Below are 19,990 nucleotides of genomic sequence, written 5' to 3' on the forward strand. Positions count from 1 at the left end.
CTGCTGCAGCAGTCGCTCAGTCGCACACACTGGACTACCCTGAGTTCAAGTGCTGGCCCTGCTGCTGCTGTAGCTGCTGCTGTGTGTTCTTGGCCTGTGTGTTTGGCTTTGAGTTTATTTCCTCTTTTTGCTCATCGTCCTTCCTCCCAGGCTCACCATGCAGAGCCACTGAGACGTGCGTGTCCTCAGCTCCTGGTACAGAGTACACACCCGTGAGGACCTGCTCCATGGGCTTCCGAATCAAGGAGAACCTGCTTTTGAATCTCAGAAAGGTCAGTTGCTACTGTTGACACTTGGCAAGTGACTGTTGCTTGCTCAGTCAGATGTATTTTATTTATTTGCTTTTTTTCTTTTCTATTTTTGGATTTTTGAGACATGGTTTCTCTGTGTAACAGTCCTGACTGTCCTGATCTTGCTTTTGTAGACCAGGCTGGCCTCAAACTCACAGCGATCCTCCTCCCTCTGCCTCCCGAGTGCTGGGATTAAAGCGGTGCGCCACTGCACCTGGCTTTTGTTTTGTTTTTCTTTTTAAAGATTTATTTGTTTATTATGTGTACAGTATACATGTATATATGTATACAGTGTGCTGCCTGCATGTGTGCCTGCACTCCAGAAGAGGGCACCAGATCTCATTACAGATGGCTGGGAGCCACCATGTGGTTGCTGGGAATTGAACTCAGGACCTTTGGAAGAGCAGCCAGTGCTCCTAACCTCTGAGCCATCTCTCCAGCCCTATTTTTGTTTTTGTTTTTTGAGGCAGGGTTTCCTCTGTGTTGCCCTGGCTGCCCTGGACTCATCAGGCTGGCCTGGAACTCAGAGATCTTCCTCGCTGAGTGCTGAGCCACCATGCCCAGCTTGGTGTCTTTTTAATTGATGACAGTGGGCCCTGCGAGGCTGTTTTGAGGCATCTTTGTGATACCCTGACTTGGTAGCTATTTGGTGCTTGCCGTGTGACACGTCCTGACTTTCTCAGAGCTCAGAGCTCTCTACTGTACTGTTTGTCGGTGTCAGATCCAGAGCTTGCTCTGTGGCTAAGGGTGGGCTTGACTTCTTTCTGATCATCCTGCCTTTTCCTCCCAGGGCTTGGGACTTCGGGCATGTGCACCTGGTATATATGGTGCTGGGGATGGAACCCGGAGCTTCGAGCACTCCCTCTAGCCCCACCCGCCTGCTGGAGACTGGGTCTCGCTATATATTATAAAGCCCAGTCCAGCCTTGACTGTATTACGTAGCTTGGCGGCCCCACAGTTACACAACCCCTTCTAACAATTGCTCATTGGAGTGAGAGTTGGTTTTCCCCTTTGGAGCCTGTTGGGGTCTGCTACCCTGCCTCTCTCACCCATCCCCTGCCAGCCTGTCTCTTAGACACATCAGAGGAGCTGCTGGCTTAGGGCATTACACTCAGTGTCCCCTTTCACGGAATCTGTGGCGCCCGCGCCACTGCGGTACTGAGTTGAGGGCAAGGGACTGCGGATTTAACTAATACACACACACACACACACACACACACACACACACACACACACGCACGCACACAATAACACAGCGAGTCGTTCGTGCTAAGAGAGCGGTTTATTATTCTCTCCGTTCCCCCTCAGAGTTCCAAAGAGCCTTCTTATAGGCAGCAAAACAGGAATCCTCCTCCCAGGTGAAATCCCTCAAGAGGTGATTGCACACAGGAGGAAAAGTCTCAAGGATGGGAGGGGCGCGTTCTCAGAGCAGTAAACATGACTAACTAACCAAGACAAACACAGACATGGAAGCTGCTAGAAACAGGACATGAAACAGCAAGACAGGCCGGCAGCCCAGTCAGGCCTGGTTCCTACAGGAATCTCCTCCTCTAAAGAACCACACACTCACTCTCCCTCCTCTAGGTGTTCACGTAACATTTCAGTCTCTGCAGATCAGCCTTTTGAAAAGGGCTCCCACCCTTCCCAGCTTGTTACTGTTTTCCCCACAGTACTGGCTTTACAGCTGTTTTGTTTGTTTGCTGCCTGTCCCCACCCCTCTGCACCCAGCTTAGCTTAATGGTTTTGTCCCCTTGGTACCCTTACGTGTCTCCTGCTATGTTTAAGGTTCTTGTTGAATCTGGCTCATTTGTTTGTTTGTTTATTTTGCTAGGGACCAGACCCAGCCTTGCATGTGCTAGGCAAAGCTTCTGCCACTGAGCTACATGCCAACTAAATCTTTTGTTTCCTGTTTTTTTGTTTTGTTTTGTTTTTTGACGAGACAGGGTTTCTCTGTGTAGCCTTGGCTGTTCTGGACTCGCTTTGTAGACCAGGCTGGCCTCGAACTCACAGCGATCCACCTGCCTCTGCCTCCCGAGTGCTGGGATTAAAGGCGTGGGCCACCACACCTGGCTTGTGCTGCACTTTTTGTTTTATTTTTTGAGACAGGATTTCTCTGTGTGGCCTTGGCTGTTATGGGCTCACTTTGTTGACCAGGCTGGCCTCTGCCAAGCTGAGTGCTGGGATTACAGGTGTGCGCCACCAAGCCTGGCCTGTGCTGGTACTTTTATGTCAACTTGCTGTAGTGACATTTTTAAGAATTCTGGATTTTGGTAAACACACACACACACACACACACACACACACACACACACACACACACACAGAGAGAGAGAGAGAGAGAGAGAGAGAGAGAGAGAGAGAGAGAGAGAGAGAGAAATATATTATAAGAATGTGGCTTTGTTTTAATCCCACGTGTAGGGATGCGGGACTGTTTCTGGACTGTCCGTAGCAGCCAATGATGATTTGCCTTGTGCTCTAGCAGAACCATGGTTTTGCTAGCTGTAGATAGTCTCTGTGATTTTGTGACATTTATAATTCTGGGAACTTTTCAGAGGGGACATAAATGCAAGGGCCCCGAGTGCTGGGATCTGTGGTTGTTGGTTGTTTAGGGAGGTTGGTTGCCGTTTGTTAGCAGCCATGGTCAAAGAAGAATCAAAAAGAAAGAAATTCGATTCAGAGATCTCTTTCTCCTCTGTCCTTGCTTCTCTCCCGCGGTGAAACGGGGTCACGGGGATAAAAGCTGGGAAAAAGAAGAACCCACAAAGTAGTTAAAGAACAGCTACAGGTTGCCACAGCCAGGGCCATTTGGGAAGAGGGACGCTCAATTGAGAAAAGTCTGGGGCATTTTCTTCATTGAAGATTAATGTGGGAGGGTCCAGCCCACTGTGGGTGGTGCCACCCTGGGGCAGGTGGCCCTGCTGTTGTAAGAAAGCTGACAGAGCAAGCCAAGGGAGCAAGTCAGTTAGCAGTGCTCCTCCATGGCCTCTGCATCAGCCCCTGCCTCCAGGCTCTTGCCTTGAGTCCCTGCCCTGACTTCCCTCCAAGATGGACTGCAAGCTGTAAGATGAAGTAAGCTCCGTCCCTCGCTGGGACAGCATCTCTGAGCTCCCCTCCTGGCCGAAGTGATGGCTGTGGTGGCAGCGCTGTCCCAGGCTGACGGCCTTGCCAGCTGCTCAGGCTATTCTTGGGTCCTGAGCCCCTAGTCCAGGAATGCTGTTCTGGCAGGCCGGTGGGCGGCAGCCCTGGGCTCGGGCGGCTGATTGGCCTTCTCCCCTTTCTTCTCCAGGCTCCGAGAAGCAGGGTCAAGGCCAGGGAGACGATGGTCTCAGTGACTATGGGTGAGTCTGCTTCCCTGCCATGCCCCTTCTGCCCGCTGCGCCTCCTGGGGTCTGGTCTGGTCTGGAGAGGTAGAGGGGGAGGGTGGCTAACAGGCAGGGACAGCTGGGTTTTACTGGGGTGGGGGCGGGGCTGGAGCCTGCTCTAGGCTGTCTGTTCTGAGTTGGGCCTCCTGAGTTAGGAGTCTGGCCTGGAGAACTTAGTAAAGCCCTTGGGTGAGCGCCCTGCCTGGCCTGCTAGAGCTTCAGCTTTTCTTTCTTTCTTTCTTTTCTTTCTTTCTTTCCTTTCCTCCCCCTCCTCTTCCTCCTCCTTCCCCTCCTCCTCCTCCTCCTTCTTGTGTTTTCAAGACAGGGTTTCTCTGTGTAGCCTTGGCTATCCTAGACTCGCTAGACTCACTCTGTAGACCAGGCTGGCCTTGAACTCACAGTGATCCACCTGCCTCTGCCTCCCAAGTGCTGGGATTAAAGGCGTGCGCCACAGTGCCTGCTGGCTAGTTCTTCCTTCCTTCTTTCTTTCTTTCTTTCTTTCTTTCTTTCTTTCTTTCTTTCTTTCTTTCTTTCTTAAAGATTTATTTATTTTTATGTTCCCTGGGTTTTGCCTGCCTGCGTGTGTGTCTGTGTGAGGTGCCAGATCCTCTAGAACTAGACTTACAGACAGTTGTGAGCTGCCATGTGGGTGCTGGGAATTGAACTCGGGTCCCTGGGAATGCAGCCAGTGCTCTTAACGGCTGAGCTGTCTCTCCAACCCTGGCCTCAGTTTCTCTAGTCGTGAGATGGAGATGGTAACCCTGCAGAAGGATGGAGGAGCCCACCACATGCAGAGCCTCGGGCTTGGGTGTTGAGCTCGCCCTGAGGCAGCTTGAGCTTGTCCCTCCACTCTGTCCAGAGATCCAGCCACACACAGACCCAGCTGACCCGACCTCCGCGGGGCCGAGCACTGCCTTGAGCTCCTCACTTCCCTGTCTCTCCCACCAAGCGCTGGGATCAGAGGGGCCACCATCAGCCTATCTTGTTTGTTCTCTCTCTTGCACTTTGATTTTGGGCTGCGGAAGATGAGGGCTCCCTGTGTGACCAGGCTGCTTTCTGCCTGAAACTCCTTAGTTCTGGGGCTATAGCTGTATGCCACCACACCCAGACCCCAGTTCTCTTTTTAAATTTTTTATTTTATTTTATTTTGTTTATTATTATTATTATTATTAGTAGTAGTAGTAGTAGTAAAGATTTTTTTTTTTAATAGAATGATTTATCTGACTGTACACCTGCCGGCCAGAAGAGGGCGCCAGATCTCACTACAGATGGCTGTGAGCCACCATGTGGTTGCTAGGAATTGAACTCAGGACCTCTAGGAAGAACAGTCAGCGCTCTTAACCACTGAGTCATCTCTCCAGCCGTATACTTGGTTTTTTTGTTTTTTGTTTGTTTGTTTTTTTATTTTTTTAATTACTTGGTTTTTAAAGACAGGGTTTCTCTGTTACACAGAGCCCTGGCTGTCCTGGACTCACTTTGTAAACCATGTTGGCCTCGAACTCACGGAGATCTGCCTGCCTCTGCCTCCCAAGTTCTGGGATTAAAGGTGTGTACCACCACACCCGGCTTAGACCCCCTGGGTCTTGTTAAGTGTCCTTTGGGAATGTCAAGGCTCAGAGACCACATGGTGGCTTAGGAAAATGTTGAGATTGATTGCACCTATAGGAAAATCCATAAACCATATTTATATGGAATCAACAGAAACTAAAAGACAAACACCTAGCAGGGCTCAGGCTTTGAATCTGCATAAACAAACCCCGCAATACATCATCATGTTTTATGGATGGCTTTGTGTAGCTTTATATCTGAGAGCTGCTTGTGGGGCTGAGCTGGACGGTCTATTGTCTTTACTTTTTTTTTTTTCGAGACAGGGTCTCTCTGTGTAGCCTTGGCCATCCTGGACTCACTTTGTAGACCAGGCTGGCCTCGAACTCACAGCGATTTGCCTGCCTCTGCCTCCTGAGTGCTGGGATTAAAGCGTGCGCCACCACGCCCGGCTCTATTGTCTTTACTTTTTAACGCTGTGCTGAGCCCATGCGCTGGCTCCAGGACCCAGGCTCCCACGGGGCCAGGTGCACGGGGTGAGGCATCAGGACAGGGTGAGGCAGAAGAGAACAAGGTCAAGCCATTGGGAACTTGGGAGCATCGGGCCCGGCTTGGTACAAACCTCTTGGGTCCCAGTCAGGGGACCCTGGGCTCACAAGTGCCCAGGACTCTCATCCCATTGGGAGCTGAGAGCTCACAGTGCGGGGGCTCGCATGCACCGGCTGCTGCGCTTTGCCGGGAATGACTCTCTGTCTAACTCCTAGCCACATCTGAGTGGATCCAGTTCTTCAAGGAGGCCGGCATTCCCCCGGGGCCCGCTGTGAACTACGCCGTCATGTTTGTGGATAATCGGTGAGGCGGCCGAGGGGGCAAGGCAACGCGGGCAGCGGGAGGTGGGAGCTTGCTGCGTGGGGGCAAGGCAAAGCGGGCCGCGGGAGGTGGGAGCTTGCTGCGTGGGGCCTCACCAGCATCCTCGCCCGCAGGATCCAGAAGAGCATGCTGCTAGATCTCAACAAGGAAATCATGAACGAGCTGGGCGTGACTGTCGTGGGTGACATCATTGCCATCCTCAAGCACGCCAAGGTGGTACACCGCCAGGTAGGTGCTCTTCTGGGCCACTCACTTCCTGTTCCTGGGGAAAGTGTGTGGCTCTAGGGGGCTGCGGAGGCCAGTAGGAGGCCTGGCAGCAAAGGAAGGTGCAGTGTTCAGTGGCAGCTTTGGCCCTTTGCTGTGTGACATTGGGCATTTGCCTGACTTCTCTGACCTTTGTTTTCTTTGTCTTCCCTGTGCAGTGAAGCAAACCTTAATTTTGTGTTTCTTTTTCCATTTTTCATATATGTGGTATACATACATGGGCACACATGGATGCTGCATGTTCCCATGTGTGTGTGTGTGCACAGAGGCCCGTGGTTGGTGTTAGGAATTATCCTCAACCGCTTTTCCACTTTATTCAGTGAGGCAGGGTCTCTCAGTCAATCCCAGAGCTTGCTGGGAAGGCTACCAGATGCCCTGAGCTCACAGTAACCGCTAGAGACAGGCCTGGAACTATTCCTCGTCCCTGCAGAAAGCACTTTCTCAAGTTAAGAGGCGCAGCTGAGAGTCAGAGAGCAACACATTGTTTTGTTTTGTTTTTTTTAAATTTTTGGATGGAAAATTAAGATATGTATTGGCTGCGTGTGTGGGCATATATGTGTGGAGGTCAGAAGATAGTTTTGGGAGTTGGTTCTCTTTCTACCATCTGAGTCTCAGGGGCTAGCTCAGGCCATCAGGTGGCAGCAAGTGTCTTTACCTGCTGAGCTATTGAGCCAGCCCAGAGCGGAGTATAGCAGAGTTGGGGAGATGGCGCAGAGGTTAAGAGTTCTTGCTGCTCTTCCAGAGGACCCCATCCCCCCACACAGGGAGACACACTTAAAAATAAAATGGGTTATGAGACGAACAAAACCCTCGAGGAGAACAGCTCCAGGTGTCCAGCAGGTGTGTCCTGACCCTCTTGGCTGCTGCTCAGCTCGCTGGCTCTCCTGTTCCCTGCTAACCCTGTTACCTCTCATCTCCAGGACATGTGCAAAGCTGCCACTGAGTCAGTGCCCTGCAGCCCCAGCCCCCTCCAGGGCGAGCTTCGCCGTGGTGCCTCCAGTGGTGAGTTGCATCTGCTCAGTCTCTTCTTGTTCTGCGGCCGCTGAGAGGAGCCCGTCTGGCCACCCCATCTACCTTGTAGTTGGCAAGGTGGAAGGCAGACCGTGAGGCCCTCTGTAAGGGACCGTTTAAGCTAGACAGGGAGCAACTGCTCACATAGCCCTCTCTCATTCCCAGGAGTAATGTTCTGTATGACTTGTGTGTGTGGTGTGTGAGGACGTTAGAGGACATCTTGTGGGGCTCGGTTTTCTCCTGCCACCATGTGTATCTGGGGGATCAAGCTCGGGTCTTCAGGCTGTGAGCGCCTTTATCTGCTAAGTCATCTTTTTCCCCCCCAAGACGGGGTTCCTCTGTGTAGCCCTGGCTGCCCTGGAACTTTCTCTGTTGACCAGGCTGGCCTTGAACTCACTGAGATCCACCTGCCTCTCCCTCTGCCTCTGGAGTGTTGGAGTTAAAGGTGTGCAGCACCCCATCCCAGCCTAATTTGCTTTCTGTTGAAGCGATAAAGCATGGCTAAATGCAACTTGGCAGGAAAGAGTTAATTCAGCTTATCAGCTTATCAGCTTGCACTCCAGCCTTGCAGCCTTCTCTTTATTTTTCTTCTGAAAATAGGGTCTCACTGTGTAGCACTGCTGTGTCTTGAACGTATAGAGATCTGTCTGTCTCTGCCTTCTGGATACTGGGTTACTAGGCATTGTACCAGCACGCCTATCCAGCTGTCTTTCTTACACCTCCCGGGACCAACCACCTGCCAGGAATGGGACTGCCCACAGTGGGGCGCGCCCTCTCACGTCGGTTAGCAGTCAAGACGCGTCCCCAGACTTATCTCCAGGCTGCTTTGATGGAGGCGTTTCTCATCTTCCCCATGCCTCTAGTTTGTGTGAAGACGACAAAGCTAACCGTACATTACATTTATTTATTCTGTGGGTGTCCAGGGAGCACGTGTGTGCCATGGTACAGGGGTTAAATGACAACATGTGGGGGTCAGTCCTCTGCTCCCACCATGTGGGTCCCAGGATCAGGACTGTTACCCACCCTACTGTCTTTCCTCACTGCGCTGTCGCAATGGCCCCGTGTCTTCCTCTTTAAGGACATCTTGTTTACTATATGCTGTCAAGTCATTGGCTGAGCTCGCTGCCAGCACCACCATGACTCATTCTAGAATAAAGCTTGTAAGCCACATACATTCTCCATGAAGCGCATGGTGGCCTGTCCATGCAGTGCAGTGTCACACAGCACCTTAGCACTGGGCTTAGCATCGTTTAAAGCTGCACAGTTACCAAGCAAAAGCAAAAAAAAAAAAAAAAGAGAGAGAGACCAGTTTTTACATTCCTAGCGGTAAGTAGACCATGGAAGGTTACTCACAGGAGCTGACACCAGACAGCTACAGGACCTGTTTGACGTGCGTTGGGTGCTGAGTGCACGTCTGTGAAGCGCTGCAGAAGCACCACATGTGTTGGTGTAGGGGTTGTAATGACGTGTAGTGAGCAGATGGTGTGTACACACGGACTCTGGAAGGTGGTGGCGCACGCCTTTAATCCCAGCACTCGGGAGGCAGAGGCAGGCAGATCGCTGTGAGTTCGAGGCCAGCCTGGTCTACAGAGTGAGTTACAGGACAGCCAAGGCTACACAGAGAAACCCTGTCTTGAAAAACAAATGAAGAAGGCAGGTGTGCTCTCACACAGCTCTAATCCAGCACATGGAGGTAGAGGCAGGTAGGTCTCGGAGTAGTTACAGGCCAGCTTGTCTACAGAGAGAGTGCTGTATCACCAAACAAGCAGTTAGGGAGACGGCACGGCAGGCAAGGTGCGCGCCATGTTAGCTTGAGGACCTGGGTTTGCATCCTCAACACTCATGTAGAGATGGATTCTGTAGTGCACATTGTAATCCCAGGTGACACACGAGGTGGAGGCAGGAAGTTCACAGGCCAGCTGGCCTGGCATGTGTAGTTGCAAATGAAGGAGACCCTGTCTCAGACAAGGCAGAAGGCAAGGACACTTGAGGTCACCCTCTGACCTCTACACATACGTGGGCACTGAAGGGCCTCACACCCAAAGATGAACATCACAGACGTTGACTTCTCAGTCTGATGGACTGACTGGCCTAGGTGCTCTAACGCGGCTCAGTGGGTCTCTGTGGTTCTGTGACATTTTGGGTGAAAGATGGCTTCGTTTACACAACTGATTCCTGGCTTGATGCCAACTGGAATAATAGGTATGACCCAGTGCCTTTTGTCAGGCAGCAGGCTAGCGTAGGCACTTCCTACAGTGGGAGTTACAGGTTCCTAAAACCAGCAGTAGAGGGCAGGCCCCAGCACTGAGGCCTCTGGGGGTCTGCTTTTTTAAGGTCTGCCCTTGTGCTGTTGAGCAAAGCCAAGCCAAAGGCAGAACTTAACAGTCACCGCAGGCAGGACACTCCCAAAGGTGTTGATGCAGGGAGCTTGTAGAAACCAGGCTTCGTTCCTCTAATGACCCACACAACAGATACAGAACAGGGTTTGATGATACTGGCTTTGCTGGCCGGGGCTTTAACTGGCTCTAGAGTGTATTCTTAGCCTGTGAGGCCCGGGGTTCTAGCACCACACTAAATCATTTAAAGGCTCTGCTGAGTAGCGTTCAGTGTAGGATAGCTGATAGACAGCACCCAAAAGCAGAGGCAAGCGTGGCTGTCCTTCCAGAGCCCCTCTCCCCCTTTCCTTGTCACTGTCCTTTCAGGGCACCCACACCCTGGCCGCCAATAGCAATTATGAGTTTTTCCAGTTGGTAATATTTTAAAGATTTATTTATTTATTTATTTATTTAGTGCTCTGCCTGCATGTTAGCTTGCGTGTCAGTAGAGGGCACCAGATCTCAGTATAGGTGGTTGGGAGCCACCATGTGGTTGCTGGGAATTGAACTCAGGACCTTTGGAAGAGCAGACAGTGCTCTTAACCACTGAACCATCTCTCCAGCCCAATAATATTTTAATACTTTTTTTCCCTTGCCTGCCTGCCTGCCTTCCATCATTCCTTTTTTTATTTTCTAGAGAATTTTTTTTTTCTCCTTTGGTTTTTCAAGACAGGATTTCTCGGTGTAGCCTTGGCTGTCCTGGACTCACTTTGTAGACCAGACTGGCCTTGAACCCACAGCGATCCACCTGCCTCTGCCTCCTGAGTGCTGGGATTAAAGGTGTGTGCCGCCACATCCGCGTATATCCCTAACTAGCTTAAAATTCATATATACTAAGCTAGCCCTGACTTTACAGAGTTCTACCTGCCTCTGTCTCCTGAGTGCTGGGATTAAAGGCATGTTTCATTGTGCCTGGCCTAAATACCTTTTATAATTTCAAATAACTTTGAAAAATGAAACCAAAGCTGTGCATGGTGGCTCACGTGTCTAATCCCAACACTCTGGAGGCTGAAGCAGGAGGATTGCCATGATTTAGCCAGCTGGGGTTATGTTGTGTCTTCCAGGCCAGCCTAGCATGAGACTAGGTCTTTAGAAAGAAATTCTGTGCTGTGGATTAAAATGTGTTCTGGGTCAAGGTAGCAAAGTTAAAGGGGGTCCTAGTGGGGTGTTACAGGAGTTTTCTCTGAGGACTCAGATGTGGTAAGCTGGTTTCCGGGAAGGGGAAGCTGACTTCCAGACTCCTAAGCATACCATGGAAAGGACAGAGTAGCCCAGGGCAACAGCAGCTGGTCTTCCTCAGTCAGCCCAGTGCTTGCCTTCGGCCCTCTGGCCCTGACACTGTCAGGTTGAGAACTCACTGTTAGAACCTTCTAGAACCCTCCTCACTGCCATTTCCCAGTCCCCTCTACAGGGCACCCACAGCACGACTGGACTCACTTCCTTCCTCCCACAGCCGCTTCTCGAATGATCACCAACAGCCTGAACCATGACTCCTCACCACACACTCCTCCAAGGCGGTCAGATACCAGCACCTCCAAGATCTCCGTCACCGTGTCTAACAAGATGGCAGCGAAGAGTGCCAAGGCTGCTGGTGAGGGCACTTAGCAGGTGTTGGGCAGAGCTGCAGGGGAAGTGGGGTGTGTGTGTGTGTGTGTGTGTGTGTGTGTGTGTGTGTGTGTGCGCGCTCGCGTGCGTGCGCGCGCGCGCGTGTGCGAGCATGTAAAAATTAGTTGTTGAGTGCAGTGGCTTACACCTATAAGAGCAGTGCCTGGTAGGCTGAGGCAGGAGGACTCCTGTGAGTTTGCACCCAGCCTGGGCTGAAAGCATGAGTCCGTGTCTCATAACAAAAAGACTCTGGGACTAGACTTTAGCTCATTGGTCGAGTGCTTGTCTAGCATGCATGAAACGCTGGGTTCAGTCCCCACCACAGAACCTTATAAACATAAAAGTAGTAAGTGTGGGGCTGGAGACATGGCTCAGAGGTTAAGGGCACCGCCTGCTCTCCCAGAGGTCCTGAGTTCAATTCCAAGCAACCACATAGTGGCACAAAACCATCTAGAATGAGATATGGCGCCCTCTTCTGGCGTGCAGGTGTATATGCAGGCAGAATACTGTATACATAATAAATAAATAAATCTTTAAAAAAAAAAGTGAGTGTAAAAGGCCAGGTAAGGTGGCACACACCTATAAGTCCAGCATTCAGAAAGCAGAGGTACAGGAGTGGGGGGCGATGGTTCACTCCAAATTCTAGGTTTGATTGGTCTATATAGAGCTCCAGGCAAACCAAAAGGAGAAACAATGTTAAAAGCAGTTAATGGAGTGCTGAAACGATGGTGCCCCTGAGAGGAGAGGCTGGTACCTCCGCCCTCTAGCACTGTGGGGAATTGTTCTTTTCAGTTGAAGTATAAAGCAGATGTGTGGCTGGTAACCCTAGCAGTGGCGAGGCTGAGGCAGGGACAGTACAACTTTCAGAGCAGCCTGGGTTACATAGTTAGTCTCTGTCGTAAAAAAGAAGTGTAAGGCCGGGCGTGGTGGCGCACACCTTTAATCCCAGCACTCGGGAGGCAGAGGCAGGCGGATCGCTGTGAGTTCGAGGCCAGCCTGGTCTACAAAGGGAGTCCAGGATGGCCAAGGCTACACAGAGAAACCCTGTCTCGAAAAACCAAAAAAAAAAAAAAAAAAAAAGAAGTGTAATTTAGGGTGGCAACATGGCTCACTGAGTAAATGCTTTTGCTGCCATCTTGATGACCTTAGTTCAATCACTGGGACCCGCACGGCAACGGGAGAGAACCATGTGCACGTGCACACACAATAAATATATATTTTTACATTTTTTACTTATTCGATGTGTATGGTATGGATATTTTGCCTGCATGCATGGCTGTGGATCACTCTAATGCCTGGTGCCAACAGAGGTCACAGAGGACATCTCATGCCTTGGAACTGGACTTACAGACGGTTGTGAGCTGCCATGTGGGTGCTGGGAATTGAACCCAGGTCTTCTGGAAGTACTCTTTAACCACTGAACCATCTTTCCAGCCCCAATACATATATTTTAAAGTATAATTTAATACTGCACAATGCCTAAATGGTAAAGGTAGCTCTTCATTATTTGTTAAAAAGTGAGTGCGTGGGCTGGAGAGATGGCTTATAGGTTAAGAGCACTGACTACCCTTCCAAAGGTCCTGAGTTCAATTCCCAGCAACCATATGGTGGCTCACAACCATCTATGATGAGATCTGTTGCTCTCTTCTGGCATGCAAGCACACATGCAGGCAGAATACTGTATAAATAATAGAAAAATCTTTAAAAAACTAAATTTAAGAAGTGAATGCACAAAAAGAAAAAGCAGCAAGTGCTGACGAGGTCCGAGGATCTGTCTTACCCTGCGGGTTCCGCGTTCTGGCCATTTGAGCTGGGTGTGGTGTACTCCAGTGCGTCTGGGAAGTCAACAACTGTTTTCACATTCCCAGCACACCTGTGGTTTAGTCACATCAGATGGCCAGCATCCTCAGTGGCTCAGTCTGTGCACATGAAAGATCCAGTCACACAAGTAAGGAGAAACACTGGTGTGCAGCTGGGCATGCTGGGAGTTTCTGAGTTGAGCCCAGCCTGGCCTACATAGTGAGACTGTCTCAAAAGAGAGAAGGACAGAGACAGACTGTCCTACCCACAGCTCTGTGTCCCTCCCTCCAACCTCAGGACATCCATCTCTGAGGGGCTGACTCCATGTCTCCTCCCCAGCTCTGGCCCACAGGGAGGAGGAGAGCCTGGTTGTTCCCGCCAAGCGGCGGCGAGTCACAGCTGAGATGGAGGGAAAGTACGTCATCCACATGCCCAAGGGGACCACCCCCCGCACCCGCAAGATCCTGGAGCAGCAGCAGGCGGCAAGAGGTACAGGCTGTGGGGCAGACAGCCCAGTGATGGTCCTGCCCAGTAGGTGGGGGCTCCACTTGGCAAAGGGCACGGTGGCCATGGAGGAGGAGGAGAGCCCCTCACCTCTGCTCTGCCGTCCGTCATTCAGCTCATGAAGCTGGCCTTCTTGTACCTCATGTCCCTGGAGGAGACAGACAAAAAGGCAGTGATGGCTGGCCTGGAAAGTAAGTGACCATACCTGGCCAAGGGCAGGAGCACAGTGCGCACCGAGGTGAAGTCAGCGCTCATCCTGTTGGTGTGGAGGTGGTGGCCTCCTGGTAGTGACATTTTACAAAGTTCTGCTGGTTCTCCTGTATATGTCTGTGTAGACGTATTTGGGTGACAATTACAATGGGACTTTCTTTGGACCTCCAGCTTCTGAATAATGGCACGGAGACTCTTTTTTGTTGTTATTTTATTTTTTTTGTTTTTGTTTTTTAGATTTTAGTTTAGTTTTTTGTTTTGTTTGTTTTTTTGGTTTTTCGAGACAGGGTTTCTCTGTGTAGCCTTGGCTGTCCTGGACTCACTCTGTAGACCAGGCTGACCTCAAACTCACAGCGATCCTCCTGCCTTTGCCTCCTGAGTGCTGGGATTAGAGGCGTGTGCCACCACACCCAGCTTTATTTTGGTTTTTTGAGACAGGGTTTCTCTGTGTAGCCTTGGCTGTCCTAGACTTGCTTTGTAGGCCAGGCTGGCCTCGAACTCACAGTGATTCACCTGCCTCCCAAGTGCTGGGATTAAAGACACGTGCCACCATGCCTGGTCCTGTTTTTGTTTTTTGTTTTTGTTTTTGCTTGTTTGAGACAGGGTTTCTCTGTGTAGCCCTTGATGTAGTCCTTAAACTCTGTGGACCAGGCTGCTGGCCTTGAATGCAGATCCACCTGCCCCTGCCTCCAGAGCGCTGGGATTAACAGTGTGCATTCCCACCGCCCGGCTGAGATGTAGGCTTTATTTAGAGGGGAACTCGTCACCATTCACCACATTCTGCCAGATGCTCACAATTGCAAACATGACAGGAACAAGTGCAGCTCAAGAACTCTGTTAAATCTGGGCGGTGATGCCTCACACCTTTAATCCCAGCACTCGGGAGGCAGAGGCAGGCGGATCACTGTGAGTTTGAGGTCAGCCTGGTCTACAAAGTGAGTCCAGGATGGCCAAGGCTACACAGAGAAACTCTGTCTAAAAAACAAAAAAAACAAACCAAACCAACCAACGTCCAACAAACAAAAAACCTGGGTGTGATAGTACCCAGTTGTAATTTTAGCATTTGGGAGGTGTGGGCAGGTGAATCAGGAGTTCAGGGCCAGCCTCGGGTACATAGTGAGTTGAAAGTTAGCCTAGGCTATGTGAGACCCACTCTCAAAGAAGAAACAAACACCTTCCCTTCCACATCAGCAGAGGCACACTGGATTTTAGGGATCAGTTTTTATTGATTGCTTGGGGTTACTACTGTGATGAAACAACATAATCACAAGCAAGCTGGGGAGGCGAGGCTTTTGGCTGATCCTGCCACATCACTGCTCATCACTGGAGGTCAGGACAGGAGCGGGGCAGGAGCCTGGAGGTCTGGACAGGAGCGGGGCAGGGCCTGGAGGTCAGGACAGGAGCCTGGAGGTCAGGACAGGAGCGAGGCAGGAGCCTGGAGGTCAGGACAGGAGCGGGGCAGGAGCCTGGAGGTCAGGACAGGAGCGAGACAGGGCCTGGGGGTCAGGACAAGAGTGGGGCAGGGCCTGGAAGAGGTCAGGACAGGAGCGGGGCAGGGCCTGGGGGCAGGAGCTGAAGCAGAGACCATGGGGGATGCAGCTCACTGGCTTGTCGCTCTGCTTTCCTGTAGACCCCAGGACCACCAGTCTGGTGGTGGTGGTGGTGGTGGTCCCTAAGAACCATTAAGAAAGTGATTATTAAGATGATTAAAATAATCACTAAAAGGCGCTCTATAGGCGTGGTGGTTCATGCCTTTAATCCCAGCACTTGGGAGGCAGAGGCAGGTGGGCCTCTGTGATTTCCAGGCCAGCCTGGACTACAGAGTGAGTCCAGGACAGTCAGGATCTTTACACAGAGAAACCCTGTCATGAAAAGCCGAGAGGAGACCTTACCCTATAGCCCATGTTATGGAGGCATTTTCTTAATTGAAGTTTCTGTCTTTTAGATAACTAAAGCTTATGTCAGGCTGACATAACCCTAGCCAGCACATTGGTCTTTCCCAGATCCACACTCACCATGTGTTTGTGTAATGAGCAGGACGAGCCAACAGTCTAGTTGCAAATCCTGAGCCAAGCGTATTCTGTCCCTACCAGGACAGAGCTCACTGGCGTGGGGCTGGCATGTCATGCTTGGCATGTGCGCTGCGGTCAGCCTAGGCGTGGGCCTGCTTCATGGTATCACATCTCCCCCAGGTCTCCATAGAACATCCGTGTTTGATCGCCTTGGTGCTGAGACCAAAGCCGACACAACAACAGGCACTAAGGTGAGTATGGCGCTGAGCGGGTGGGCGTGCGCTGGGACTGAGTGTGCCTCCTGACACACGCCTGTGTCCCTGGTGCCCGCGCCATCTTCCTACCTTCTGAGCCCTTTGGCTGTGGTGGATTTCCTGTGTGCCCTTTGTCTGGCCTCACTGATTTCCAGCCCCAGTGCGTTTGGCTGCGGGGTTTCTTTCTTTCTCAGCACCTTCTACCGCAGCAGCCCCTGTCCTGAGCCCCAGCGCAGGGCACCTGCTGTCTGCGCTCCAGTCGGCTGAATGCATTCCAAGTTGGATGCCTCCACCTGTCCTCATCTCCTGGCCTCTGCCTGCAGGCGTGGTTAGGGTCCCACACTGCTGCTGTTAGTCCTCTAGCCCTGTCCCCGCGGTTACAGCCTTGCTGCTGCATGAAGGGGATTTTTTTTTTTTTTTTTTTAGTTTTTGTTTTTTCCTTTGTGACAGAGTCTCATACAGGTCAGGCTGGTCTGAACCTTTGAGCTCCTGACCCTCCTGCACCCACTTCCCAGGTGCTCAGATGTAGGCGTGCACTGCCACACCGGCTGCTTCTTCGAGACAGGGTCTCTCTGTGTAGCCCTGGCTGTCCTGGACTCACTGTGTAGACCAGGCTGCCCTCGAACTCACAGCGATCCACCTGTCTCTGCTTCCCAAGTGCTGCACCACCACGCCTGGCCATGCCTGGCTTCTTTAACACTGTGTTTTGTTTCAGTCAGTGTGGTGTAGCCCAGGCTAGCCTAGACTCGTTGTAGCCCAGGCTGGCCTAGACTCTCTTTGTAGCCTGGAACTCTGATCATTGTGCTTCACCTCAGGAGCACCTGTGCTGCCAAGGCTACTTTTCACGGTGCCAACAACAGAGCCTATTCATACACTGTGACCTGCAGTTCCCTACGCTCCTGACCTGGTGTGCAGTCGGGAGAACGCCCCAGCGCTCACTCTGACTGGCTGTGTGGCCTTGTCCTTGTCATCTTAGCCTTTCCTACCTCAGATCCAGTTCAAGGCTGGCACACGGGGGGCATGGCGAGCACTCTTCAGGTGTCACCCACAGCGAGGCGGAACTACCTGCCTGTCTGCCTCTCGCCTCCAGAACTTACCATGCTGGTGGTGGCAATGCTCAGGGTGGGAGGAGTCGGGGGTCAGCCCTGTGAGGCTTTCCAGGGTGCCCAGGAATGTCACTGTCCTGTCTCATAGTATATGAGCATTTTGCTTAGCTTCCTCGTTTTGGAGGGCCTACCTTCAGGGTTGAGACCTCAGAGGCAACTCAGCTTTCAGGGCTCCAGTGCCTGGGCCCTCTCCTGGCATAGTCAGGTCTCCCTCTGGGCTCCCTAGCCTCTGTTCCTCCCTCATTCGTGCCGTTGCCATTACACAGGATGTCACTGGGCTGCCGGCTCAGAGCAGGCGGGCAGCACGTTGAGTGGCTAGATGACGCACTGTCTTTTTTCTCACCTCTACAGCCCACAGGAGTTTTCAGCCGCTTAGGGGCCACCCCAGAGATGGATGAGGATCTGGCTTGGGACAGTGACTATGACAGCAGCAGCTCTGTCTTGCAGTATGCTGGGGTCCTAAAGAAGCTAGGACGTGGCCCAGCTAAGGCCAGTCCCCAGCCGGCGCTGCCTGTCAAAGCCAAGGCCAGTCCCCAGCCAGCACTGCCTGTCAAAGCCAAGGCCACAAGCTCTGCAGCTATAACAACAGCTACCACTCCAAAGCTGCGGCGCCCAGCACTTCCCTCTCGCCCTGGGCCGGAAAAGAAGCCAGAATCCCTGCCCAAAGTCAGCATCCTTCAGAGACTGGGCAAGGCTGCCGCTGTGTCTGAGGCACAGGACAGCCGAGTCACAAGCACCCTGAGTAAGTCCTCAGCTGCGGTCACGCTCGCCGTTAAGAGGACTCTGGTAGGGCCCCGGGGGAACAGCTCCAGCGAGAGCCTTGGTGCCCAGATGGACCACACAGGCACTGTGAGCGTGTTCAGAAGACTGGGCCGAAGGACCTTCTAGCCGCACGCAGGGTGGGGTGCAGCACGGAATGGCCGGCAGGCCGGCTCCTGCCTCCATCCCTTCCGGCCTTTCTTGAAGGCTCACCTGTCCTCCCTCCCAGCTCTAGATGACACAAGGCTTGGCTTTCTCTGGCGTTCATGCTGGTTCCAAGCATTCAGGGGTCACAGGTGGTTTTCCTGGTCTTCGATGCCCCTGTGGCCTGGTCTTCTTCCCCGTCCTCTGTCCTCTGTGCACTAACTGTGGCCTTGGCAGGTCCCCCTTTTCTACCTCCTCCCCAAAGCCAGGTGCCCGGCCCCTTCATGTTGTCTGTCCCCCCACCCCCATCAGCGGCGTCTGCTGCCTTATGCCCTCTGGTCCTGGCTGCCCCACCACAGAGCTGTCGCCTGGAGGGACTCCCTTCACCACCACCCCTGCGCCCCCCCCCCCCCCGCTGTGGCGTCTCTCTCCCTCTCTTCCCTCTTCTCATTTCTCTTCTGTTTTCTGTCCCTGTGGCAAGGCCCGACCGTCCGCTGCGTCCTGCCTGGCCCTCCTGCACCTCTGGCCTCCCCGCGGCCCCCTCGTCGACGATGGCGTCAAACCTGTAAAGACTGTTAGCCGCCTTCCATTCCCAGGCTGGAGGGGCTCCCCCAGACCCGGCCTGCAGCTGGGGCACCTCCGTTTCCCTGCCTGGCTGTCTTTTTCTTTGGTGGGTAGTGGGCAGAAGACCCTGGCAAGGGGAGGGGTGCTGAGGGAAGATGACAGCTGTGTTAATATGTTTTTGTGACTTTCACACTGTCTCCTTCCCTCTCCTGCAGTGGGAGTCACAGGTCTGTCCTTCACACATGGCGTGGTGGACACTGGGGAAGGGCTGGGCCCAAAGCGGCAGGACCGAGTTAAGGGGATAATGGTGACAGTTTTCTGGGCGAAGCTGTCTCCTACAAGCTGCAGGGGTCTGTCGCTGTGGCTTCCCTCGTCAGTTTCACTGTTCTGCCTGTTTTTAACTAGTTTTTATTTTGAGGTAGGATTTCATAATGTAGCTCTAGCTCACCTGGAACTCAATGTGTAGACCAGGCTGGCCTCAAACTCTCAAGAGACTAGCTTGCCTCTGCCTCCTATGTGCTGGGATTAAAGGCTTGTGCCACCATACCCAGCTGGCTTCCTTTACTTGCTTTTTCTTTCCCTACTTTTCTTTTTAAACCCTAGGTGGCCTAAACTTGCTTTCTAGTTTAGGAAGATTTCGGACATCTCTCTTTAAAAACAACCATGGATAAAATTATTTTATGTGTATGAATGTGCTGTTTCCTTGTATGCTGCGAGCCAGGCTCAAGTCCGCCGTGAGCAACGAATTCTCTTAAACACTGAGCCATCTCCTCTGCCCCTACTTTGAGTTCCTTTCATTTATTCATTCATTCATTCTTTCTTTCTTTCTTTTTTTTTTCTCTTCGAGACAGGGTTTCTCTGTGTAGCCCTGGCTGTCCTGGACTCACTCTGTAGACTAGACTGGCCTCGAACTCACAGCGATCCACCTGCCTCTACCTCCCGAGTGCTGGGATTAAAGGCGTGCGCCACCACCACCCAGCCTTCTTCCAGTTTCTAATCTTTTGTTTATTTATTTATTTATTTATTTAATGTAATTAATTTATTCAGATGACAACTCAATTGTTATCCCACAGTGGTGGTGCATGCCGGTAGGATTTGCTGAAGGAGTTTCTAATCTTTAATCTCCCTTGACACTATAGGCGGTTGCCACTATGCCAGCGTGTTGTGTGGTACAGGAGACTTGGGCCCAGGGCTTTACGTGAATGCTCCGTCAGTAGCCTTCTCTCTCTTGAGACAGCATGTTACTGTGTGGTACAGGTGGCCTGGAGCTCTGGGTTCTCTTGCAACTTTGTCTGGGATGCTGTGTGAGCCAGCT

General features: G+C 52.0%; 1 protein-coding gene across 2 annotated transcripts; it reads left to right on the forward strand.

Moving 5' to 3' along the window:
• The first annotated feature begins 147 nt into the window (after positions 1 to 147).
• On the forward strand, positions 148 to 18,751 carry C19H19orf47 (chromosome 19 C19orf47 homolog). Of its 2 annotated transcripts, XM_051162671.1 has the most exons (10): positions 148 to 272; positions 3,577 to 3,628; positions 5,962 to 6,049; positions 6,181 to 6,295; positions 7,252 to 7,333; positions 11,171 to 11,308; positions 13,462 to 13,611; positions 16,029 to 16,099; positions 17,560 to 17,950; positions 18,593 to 18,751. In XM_051162671.1, the coding sequence occupies exons 1-10, from the start codon at positions 228 to 230 to the stop codon at positions 18,688 to 18,690; spliced, it is 1,230 nt and encodes a 409-aa protein (XP_051018628.1). In that variant the 5' UTR covers positions 148 to 227; the 3' UTR covers positions 18,691 to 18,751. The 2 variants fall into 2 exon arrangements, with proteins under 2 accessions (XP_051018628.1, XP_051018627.1); XM_051162670.1 differs by lacking the exon at positions 18,593 to 18,751 and having other exon boundaries at positions 17,560 to 18,398.
• Positions 18,752 to 19,990: the final 1,239 nt, after the last annotated feature.

Source organism: Acomys russatus, chromosome 19 (assembly GCF_903995435.1).
Source record: "Acomys russatus chromosome 19, mAcoRus1.1, whole genome shotgun sequence".
In the NCBI taxonomy this organism is placed as follows: Eukaryota; Metazoa; Chordata; class Mammalia; order Rodentia; family Muridae; genus Acomys; species Acomys russatus.